Raw genomic sequence first — 10,457 nt, 5'->3', positions numbered from 1 at the left:
GAGGCAGGAGACTCGCTTGAGCCCAGGAGTTGGAGGTTGCTGTGAGCTGTAATGCCACAGCACTCTGCCCAGGGGGACAGCTTGAGGCTCTGTCTCAAAAAATAAATAAATAAATAAATAAAAATAAAAAAATAGTTGAGTGTTGTGGTAGGCACCTGTAGTCTCAGCTACTTGGGAGGCTGAGGCAAGAGAATCACTTGAGCCCAAGAGTTTGAGTATGCCGTGAGCTGTGACGTCACAGCACTCTACCAAGGGTGACACAGTGAGACTCTGTCTCAAAAAAAAAAAAAAATAATAATAATAATGAAGGGCTAACTAGGTAAGGTCTAGTTCCTTAAGTCGAATACAATGGGAGCTATAATACTATTCTACAGTAAACATGTACCAAAAGCAATCAGAGAAACAGGTCCTCCAGGGTTACAAGACTCATGTGTCTTAGGGATACTAAGAGATACTACATTTTCTTCAAGGGTAAAATGAGATTTTCTAAAGGATATGGAAGGAAAACAACCACCACAGGAAATTAATATTAACTACCCAGGACTTATTAATAAAACTCACTCACAGAGAGGTATCCCATACCCCACAATGACATTTCCCACCCTATGTCCCATACATCAATAAGAACAAATTCATAGAAAAATAAAATAAAACTTACTCAAATGCATTTAACCATTATTAAATTCACTGGCTATATGTTTCACCAACTTTCTGCTAAAGCTCATTTATGAGAAAAATCATACCAGAATACTTTCGATATAATTGGAATCCAGCAGATAACGTGTCGTGAGCATATCCTTAAGTGCACTGTAAATAATTAAAAATCTAAGTTTAAAAAGATGTTAATACCACACAACAGTAAGCAGCATTCCTTTTTAATTAAGTAGGTAGCCCAAGATCTACAACTGTCATTAACTGATGTTGAAATTTTTATGCCATTTTGTAACTATCATAATAATTGATTCAGACTAGAATCATCCATTGATGCTATAACTGCTGAATGCCAGTTTAGTTAGAAAAAGAACACTTGTACAATATCCAAGTAACTACGCACAGATTATTTATTAATCACAATAAAGAAAATGGTAATTTTATAGTGGAGAAACTTGGAGAACACTCCCCCTCCCTTTTTTTAGAGACAAAGTCTCATTTTGTCATCCTTGGTAGAGAGCCATGATGTCACAGCTCATAGCAACCTCCAGTTCTTGGGCTTAGCAAATTCTCTTGCCTCTGCCTCCAAGTAGCTGGGACTACAAGGCGCCCGCCACAACACTCAGCTATTTTTTTTGTTGCAGTTTGGCCAGGGCCAGGTTCTAACCCACCACCCTCGGTATATGGGGCCAGAGCCCTACTCACTTAGCCACAGGCGCCGCCCAAAGGAGGGCACCCCTTTAATCAAAGTTAACATTACAAGCTGACATCATACACCTTTCAATGCAAAGTACCGTGAAGAACACAGACTGCTTACATAGTTTTCTTGCCAAAAATGCATAACCTGGTTTCAGGAGGAAATGTCACACAAAACCAAATTTAAGGGACTTATTACAAGGGACAATATTGGGAAAACTGGCCCTATGTAGTACAATGTTAAATTTCCTGACTTTGATCATCATATGGTAGTTTATTTAAGAGAATACCTATTATTTTTACGAAAAGGTACACACTAGATCTAGTTCACAGGGGCAACAAGACATGACATTTACAATTTGCTCTGAAGTGGTAAACTACACACAATCTATCCACATGCACACGTATAAAAAGAAAATGAGGCAAAGTGTTAATTGGTGAATCTTAAGTGAAGGGTACTACAGGAGCTTTTGTACTATTCTTACAATTACATTTCAAGTAACTATTTTTCAGAAATATAAAAAAAACACTTAGAATTGGTTTTTCTGATGGTGTACAATGGAGGTTTAAGCACCAACTGTACAAGAATATGCATTTAATTGTACTTACAGCTGCAAACTTCGAACATCATAAGGTTTTTCTCTTGTTTTGTGTTTTAGTTCAATGATGATCCAGCTATAAAGTAAAAAACAGTTGTCAATTGACTATAACTTAGTCTCTTATACTATTTTCCTAATAAGCTAGTACTAAGATTCTCAGGTGGAAGTATAGTAAAGCTAGCAGAAAAAGGGTTTATATAGTAGATATACCGAAATTTCTCCCCCCATTTCTTTCTTTTTTTTTTTTTTAAGACAGAGTCTCACGGCTCAGCACCTATAGCTCAACCGGCTAAGGCACCAGCCACGTACACCTAAGGTGGCGGGTTCGAATCCCCAGCCCGGACCCGCCAAAACAACAATGATGGCTGCAACCAAAAAATAGCCGGGCGTTGTGGCGGGCGCCTGTGGTCACAGCTACTTGGGAGGCGGAGGCAGGAGACTTGCTTGAGCCCAGGAGTTGGAGGTTGCTGTGAGCTGAGATGCCACTGCACTCTGCCCAGGGGGACAGCTTGAGGCACTGTCTCAAAAAAAAAAAGACAGAGTCTCACTATGTCACCCTTGATAGAGTGCCATAGCATCGCATCTCACAACCTCTAACTCTTGGGCTTAAGCGATTCTGTTGCCCCAGCCTCCCAAGTAGCTGGAACTATGGGTGCCCGCCACAGTGCCCAGCTACTTTTGTTGTTGTTGTTGTAGTTGTCATTGTTGCTTGGCTGGCCCAGCCAGGCTCGAACTTGCCAGCTTCAGTGCATGTGGCTGGCACCATAATCCTGTGCTACAGGTGCCAAGCTTCTTCTTTTTTTTGAGACAGAGTCTCATGACGTCACCCTCGGTAGAGTGCTATGGCGTCACAGCTCACAGCAACCTCAAACTCGGGCTCAAGCGAGTCTCTTGCATCAGCCTCCCAAGTACCTGGGACTACAGATGCTCGCCACAATTTATTTTTGGTTGTAGTTGTCATTGTTGTTTGGCAAGCCCAAGCTGGGTTCGAACCCACTAGCTCCAGTGTATGTGGCTGGTGCCCTAGCCGCTGAGCTACTGGCACTGAGCCAGCATACTTCATTTTTAAAACACATTAAATGAGCAAATATAGTTTAAATTATTCACATACATTATGTACTTTCCTATCTTTTGAATTCTAAACCATGAAATCAACTTTTAATATATATATTCAAAATTAATTTAATCTGAAAAGCATGAAAACAAGTAATATAGGCAGTCCCACTCACTAGGTCCTCACTCGTTCAGAACAGGTTATTTCAGTGCCCTTGTCGGTTCTTCTGACCCCAGCAGTGTTCACACACCAGCATGTGGCAGTGCCATTGCACTGCTTGGCTTTAAAGAGCCCCTGCTCGTCACACTCAGGGTCATAAAGGCCATCATTGTTCTGCAGAGCCCCTTCAGGTTTCTTTCTTCTCCCAGACTTTGAGTTAGTCATTTCTGCCTTCATCACCAAACATTTGGAAGCCACTGAAAAGAAAGCTTAACGTCAAACTCAAAAATAACTGGTTTCATGCTTATGGGGGAATTTTTTTTTTTTTTTTTTGAGACAGAGTCCCACTATGTCCACCTCAGTAGAGTGCCATGGCATCACAGCTCACAGCAACCTTAAACTCTTGAGCTTAAGTGACTCTCTTGCCTCTGCCTCCCAAGCTGCTGGGATTACAGGCACCTGCCACAACGCCCGGCTATTTTTGTTGTTGTTGTTGTTATTGTAGTTGTTATTGTTGTTTAGCAGGCCCAGTCTGGGTTCAAACTTGGCAGCCCCAGTGCATGTGGCGAGCGCCCTAATCACTGAGCTACAGGCACCAAGCCGGGGAAATTTTTTTTAATTTAACTCCAAACTCCAAGGACCAAAGATTATTTCAAACTTTCATATTCTCACACTTTCTAAAGATAAAAGCTTCAAATGTGAGATAATTATGACCAAGTAATATACAGATTTGAGCCAATGAAACTCTTCCCAACTCAAGGCATGTCAGTTAAAGAAGTATTAAGTCACATACTTCTTTAATAAAAAAGACATTTTACTTACATGTTGAACAAACGACACTATTTTGTGTACCAATTGAAATACACTGGCATTCACCACTTGGGTTCAAAGAGCATTCTGTGGAATACTTGTAGTTTTCACAGACACATTCTAGAAAATGAAGAATATTCATTTTAAAATGTAGATCCAACTAGCAATTGTGATATCCCAGCTAAATTATGTTCTGACAACAATACCCAAGTCACAGGTACATATAGCCTTAAAAAGTGGTCCTGAATATTTTACTTTCAAGCTAACAATTTGAGAGCTTCCTAAGTGCCTGGCACTTGCTAAATAGTTTGCATGGTCTAATCTGCATGCATTCCTGCTTCTTTTTTTAAAAACAAGAACTCAGCCTTCCAAATATCATATCCAGCTTTGCTTTTGTGATACTCACAGTCTCAGCTCTTTCCTTCCTCCTGTCCTGCTAGAAACATCCCTGCCTGTCAGTCATTTATTTACAAAAAAACAATTCCAATTCTAGGATCTGTAAATCCTTACCTTTTCTCCCTCTCACACTTCATTTTCTTAAATAGGAATAGGTATACATTCAACCTCTACACCACTTTATACCTTGCTTTTTTTGGTAAAAAAATTATACTTTCAACTGAATATGGGAATATCCTTACACATGGGTTTCCTAACTGAATCACATCCTGGTACTGGATTTTGAAAGTGATACTAAGCAGTCCGTCCTGGGTATTGATGTCAGTTTAATAATTTTATCCTTGACTACTTCAAATGAAGTTAAAGTTCATTTTAACTTCAAATTGGCAAGTCTGTCTAATTCCTTTTGTCAAGTTAAGAGTGTGCAATCATTGAAAACAAAAACTAGCATGGCAAACCAAAGAATTTGTGTATGAATCTTTCACATCCAAAGTACCCTAAATTGACTTTAACTTTTCCCTGTTTAAGTTATAATTGATATGTACCCCCCCCCCATGGTCTAGCACTAAACTCAATAGTGGGGTCATGAAAAGAGAAAGTATAGCAGCTGTCCTCAAGGAGTTAAAATCTTATGCAGCACCGTATTATAATTGTACAAAACACATTTTTCATCTCAGAAGGATATGAAATTTATTTATTTTTACTTTTTCTTTTTTTGGCCCGGGCTGGGTTTGAACCCACTACCTCTGGCATATGGGACCGGTGCCCTACCCTTTTGAGCCAGAGGCACCAGCCCATATTTATTTTTACTTTTTAAGGGCAAACATGAAACAAGTTTATTGAGGAAGAGAAAGACAGGTATACAGAGTAAGGAAGTTTGCAAAGCAGGCTGTTACCTATAGACCGTGAACGGCCCTCCATTGCCAGGGCAAGTAGGCAAAGAGACAAGAGGCCAGATGTAAAATTTAAAACAGACCACTCAGACACAAACTCTCTGAGGCTATAGCAACTACTCATATTACCATTTTAAAGTAATTAAGTATTTTTTTCTAACCTTTTTTTTTTTTTGGAGAGAATTTCACTTTGTTGCCCCCGGTAGAGTGCCCTGGTGTCACACTTCACAGCAACCTCTAACTCTTGGACTCAAGCATTTTCTTTTCTTTGTAGAAACAGAGTCTTACTTTATCACCCTTGGTAGAGGGCCAAGGTGTCACACATCTCACAGCAACCTCCAACTCCTGGGTTTAGGTGATTCTCTTGCCTCAGCCTCCCCAGTAGCTGGGACTATAGGTGCCTGCCACAACGCCTGGCTATTTTTTTGTTGCAGTTTGGCCGGGGCAGGGCTTGAAGCCGCCACCCTCAGTGTATGGGGCTGGCACCCTACCCACTGAGCCACAGGCGCCACCCTGACTCAAGCATTTTCTTTTTTTTTTTTTTTTTTTTTTTTTTTGCGGTTTTTGGCTGGGGCTGGGTTTGAACCCATCACCTTTGGCATATCGGGCTGGCGCCTTATTCCTTTGAGCCACAGGCGCCACCCTCAAGCATTTTCTTGTCTCTGCCTCCCAAGTAGCTGGGACTACAGGCCCTAACACAATGCCCAGCTATTTTTAGAGACGAGGTCTTACTCTGGCTCAGGTTGGTCTTGAACCGGTGAGCTCAGGCAGCCTCCCAGAGTGCTAGGTTTATAAGTGTGAGCCACCGTGCCAGGCCTTCTAACTTATCTTTTTGAGAGTCTTGCTCTGTTGCCCCAGATAAGAGTGCAATGGCATCATCATAGCTCACTGCTGCCACAAAACTCCTGAGGCTCCAGTGATCCTCCTGCTTCAGCTTCCTGAGTAGCTGGGACTACAGGCAGCACCACATCACCTGGCTAAATACCAGCTAAATTTTTCTATTTTTAATATATATATATATATTTTGTTTGTTTGTTTTAGAGACAAGAGCCTCACTTTGTCACCCTGGGTAGAGTGCCGTGGCGTCACAGCTCACAGCAACCTCCAGCTCTTGGGCTTAGGTGATTCTCTTACCTCAGCCTCCCAAGTAGCTGGGACTACAGGCATCTGCCACAATGCTTGGCTATTCTTTTGTTGCAGTTTGGCCAGGCTGGGTTCAAACCTGCCACCCTTGGTATATGGGGCCGGTGCCCTACTCACTGAGCCACAGGCGCTGCCCTATTTTTAATATTTTCAGTAGTGCTAGGGGCAGTGGCTCACACTTGTAATCCTAGCACTCTGGGAGGCTGAGGCTAGTGGACTGCCTAAACTCACAGGTTCAAAACCAGACTGAGCCAGAGCTAGACTCTAGTCTCTAAAAATAGCTGGGTGTGGTGGCAGGCACCTGTAGTCCCAGCTACTTGGGAGGTTGAGGCAAGAGAATCACTTAAGCCCAAGAGTTGGAGGTTGCTGTGAGCTGTGATGCTACACGGGGCAACAAAAATGACTTTGTCTCCAAAAAAAAAAAAAAAAGAAAGAAAGAAAAGAAAAAAAAATTTCAATAGAGACAGAATTGCCTAATGTTAAGTCCCAGATTGAAGCTAGAAAAACACAAAGTGAATTAAATTGTATGATTTTGAAAATGTATTTGTTGAACTTAGGCCACCTAGTTAGTGAAAGGTTTTCAGAGGGCTTTAGCCAACTGTCACTTTGCTTATAGGTCAACAACTTGCAAATCAATAGAGACGGCAGCCAAGCTGTTCATTCCAGACTAAGAGAAGCTGGAATCAAACTATTTGGTTTGGTTTTGTTTTTCACTCTTTTAGAGACAGAGTCTTGCCTATTGCCCAGGCAGTGGGCTGGTCAGAGCTCACCATAACCTGGAATTCCTAGCCTCGAGTGATTCCCGTGGCTCAGCCTTCAAAGTAGCTGGGTACAGGTGCACACCATCTGTGCCTGCCTAATTTTTTTGTATCATTATTATTATTCTACACAGATGAAGTCTCCTGTATTGCCCAAGCTGATCTAGAGCTCCTGCCCTGAAGAAATCCTCCCACCTTGGCTTTCAAACCCTACAGTAATTCGTGTTTTTAAAAACTAAAGAAAATGGAAAACTCTGGATGTTATATAAGAAAAAGATCAAGATATAAAGAACTACATGTTTAAGTTTAGGGTAACGTTAAGAGCACGTCTAAAAGAAACACCCAGTTATTTATTGTGAGACTTAAGAAGTGGTGGGATCATACGTTCTTTACTCTTTACGGTTCTCGTTATTTCTAACGTTTCTACAGTAAACTTAGAATTACGCACTTGATCCTTAGAAAAGAAAAAACATGCACACGCCGTGTAGTCAAGGCCAGGGAGGCCCGCAGGTACTTAGCGGCCCTGGCCTCCAGCCCACAATCACCTGTGCCAGCCCTGGGCGCACATCCGGGGCCTGCGGCAAGTGACGCGGGTAGGGACCGGCCCGTCGCGGTCGCAGAGAATCCACCACCTGCCCGGGATCGTTGGTCTGTAATCCCAAGTTTGCCCAGCCAGAAGGTGGGCACTCCCGGATGTGAGGCCCTGGTTCTGTGGCTGCAGGATCCCGAGACCAGGCCACTCTGTTCCCCGTCTATCCCCCGCCCCGAGCCACTTCCCTACAGAGGCGCACAAAGCTGGAAAGCGAGGCGCCTTCCCGCCACCGCCTCCGCGCGAGGGCCTAGCCCAGACTGCCCGCGTCCACCAGTCTCCAGAAGGGAAAGCACAGCCTTTTGGTCCCTTCTCCGTTATCCCCATCTCGGGCGTCGAGGACTGCCACCCGGCCCAGCCCAACTTCACAACTCCGCGCCTCACCTTGTTGAGCCGCAGCCACCGTCATCGTCGCCGCGACGAGCAGAAGCCCGAACCCAAGGACATGAAGGGGCGCCATGCTGCGCGCGCCGAGAAGAGGGGCGCGGGGCGGGCCCGGGACTGGCGAGAGAACGCACGGAGGCTGTGCAGCGGTGGGGGCCCGCGGGCAGGCCGGGCGGCGCGAGGCTTGAAGCGTGCGGGTTCGCGTCGCGAGGACCGAGGCGCAGCGGCGTCCAGACCTGGTTTAAGATGCGAGCTCACCGAAGAAACTGCGCGCTCTGGGCGCGGGGCGGGGCGGGGCACAGACCTGCCGGACCTGGCAGCCCCGCCTCTCGGCCCCTTCCCGGGGCTGCTGACCTCTGGCAGCCGGAGCCCAGCGATGAGTCACCGCCCAGGGGCGGGGGCGGCGCGGGCTCCCCACCTCCGGTGCGGCAGTGGGCGCGCCCGCACTTCCCCAGGTGTGCGCGCCGCGCCCCGCCCCGAGCCGCCCTGGGTGCTCCCGCTCTGTGGCTGCCGCAGGTAGCCTTGGTGGCCACGGAGTTGGTACTGTACAGAAGCTTTCTTTCGTACGAAGAGTGCTGCTTTCAAGCCTTGAAAAATGGGGCTTGAGCAAAAGGGTGCGGAAACTAAAGAGGAACATGGAAGCTAAAATGGAACGCAAAGAGAAGCGGAGATCTGTCCGAAGAACTTTTTTGCATTAATTAACTTTTTTGCAAAAAAGACGACCTTTGAGCTTTACTTGGCTGTCTGTTGTACTCCTTTGAAACTAGGGGGGGAAAAAGGAAGAAAGAAGAAATCTCCAACTTTCCAAGGATGACAAATTCGTATATTTTTATGATTAAGCTCAATAATTCTTTTCCCTCTTTTGTAAGCATTTTTGGCACGTGAAGACGTAAGAAAAGTTGTTGCCATAGAGCCAAATGCTGGGAGCCCAGATAATTTTGTTTTGACTAATATTAGAGAACAATGTTGATGAGTCCTTTGAAAAGCAATTATAGGGAAGTAAAACAAGGTACCAAAATTTGTTTCAATGGAAATGATTTCAAATCACAAAACACTCCCTTAGTCTTAAAAGAATTGTAATGACTTAAATCTTTTAGTAACTATTATGTGTTTTTAATGTTATTTTTGTTAGGTGTAATATTATAACGTATTTAAAAGATGATTTTTATCTGCTTAAGAAATTAATGGGTGTAATAGTTTGAAAGAGGAAAAGTGAAAAGCAATTTTAAGATTCAGCTGAATCTGGTTAATTTCTACAAGTATATGCCAAGTCAAAGATTATGCTTACATTAAACAATAATTTAAGTATTGTACTCTCCTGCTGATGTATAGGCAGGTTGATTAATGCAAATAGTCATATTGTTACAAGTATCTCTATAACTTGAATGTTTCTTGGTGCATTAAATAAGCTATTTTTCAGATTTTGGCATCTTAAGGAAGTCCTATCAGAGTTTTAAATCTTAATCTGAGTTGCTAGACCTAGTTTTAGAACTTTGTGATCGGTTGAGCAATTTGTTTAAGTGGAAAGAATAGTACCAATGAATCAGGAACAAGTTACCAACGAGATTTTACTGTCTGTTACACTTTGGATGTTTTCAGGAAGTTGGACCCTGCCACCCCCTTGCCAAACTATGCATACTTTTCCTAAGAATAATCTAACTGGTTACTGTGGCTTTGTGTGCAAAATGTGCCTCTGCTAGGTCTAAATCTGTTACCTAATTAGGAGAACCTCATCTTGTCATAACCTGACAGCTGTTTATTGTTTGTTGCAATGAAGTGAATTGAGTAAACTTAATTCTTAAATAGATGACAAAATGCCACATCAATCTCTGACTCATCATACCTTAGCGTACATCCTGGGGACTGTTTATTTTTACAGCTCTTTAACACCTTCTCAATTTGCCATTCACTGCTCAAAATCACTCTCACTTTATGTTTTGTGAATCTTCTACAGAAGATTCTTCTAATGCCATATTTAAGAACATTTATTAATTTTTTTTTTTTTGAGACAGAGTTTCACTTATTAACCCTTGGTAGAGTGCCGTGACATCACAGCTCACAGCAACCTCCAACTCCTTGGGCTTAGGCAATTCTCTTGCCTCAGCCTTCTGAGTAGCTGGGACTACAGGCACCTGCTACAACACCCGGCTATTTTTTTGTTGCAGTTTGGCCGGGGCTGGGTTTGAACTCATCACCTTCGGTATACTCACTGAGCCACAGGCGCCACCCGATTTGTTAATATTTTTATAAGATTTCATACCCAGGCTTGGCGCCTGTGGCTCAAGCAGCTAAGGCGCCAGCCACATACACCTGAGCTGGCGGGTT

General features: G+C 43.5%; 1 protein-coding gene across 1 annotated transcript in view; it reads right to left on the bottom strand.

The window, feature by feature from the left end:
- The window catches only part of EPCAM (epithelial cell adhesion molecule), a 17,540-nt gene extending 9,332 nt beyond the window's left edge, over positions 1-8,208 (bottom strand). Inside the window, exons 1-5 of the mRNA XM_003787979.3 lie at positions 8,133-8,208; positions 3,982-4,089; positions 3,176-3,416; positions 1,957-2,022; positions 744-807 (exon numbers count right to left, since the gene is read on the bottom strand). Of these exons, the coding sequence (XP_003788027.1) occupies positions 744-807; positions 1,957-2,022; positions 3,176-3,416; positions 3,982-4,089; positions 8,133-8,208 (555 nt within the window). The remainder of the gene's footprint in view (positions 1-743; positions 808-1,956; positions 2,023-3,175; positions 3,417-3,981; positions 4,090-8,132) is intronic.
- Between the last annotated feature and the right edge of the window lie 2,249 nt (positions 8,209-10,457).

The sequence above is a fragment of the Otolemur garnettii genome, unplaced genomic scaffold (genome assembly GCF_000181295.1).
Source record: "Otolemur garnettii isolate 467f Iridium unplaced genomic scaffold, OtoGar3 scaffold00024, whole genome shotgun sequence".
Taxonomy (NCBI): domain Eukaryota; kingdom Metazoa; phylum Chordata; class Mammalia; order Primates; family Galagidae; genus Otolemur; species Otolemur garnettii.
This window is presented reverse-complemented; position numbering and strand designations above follow the sequence as displayed.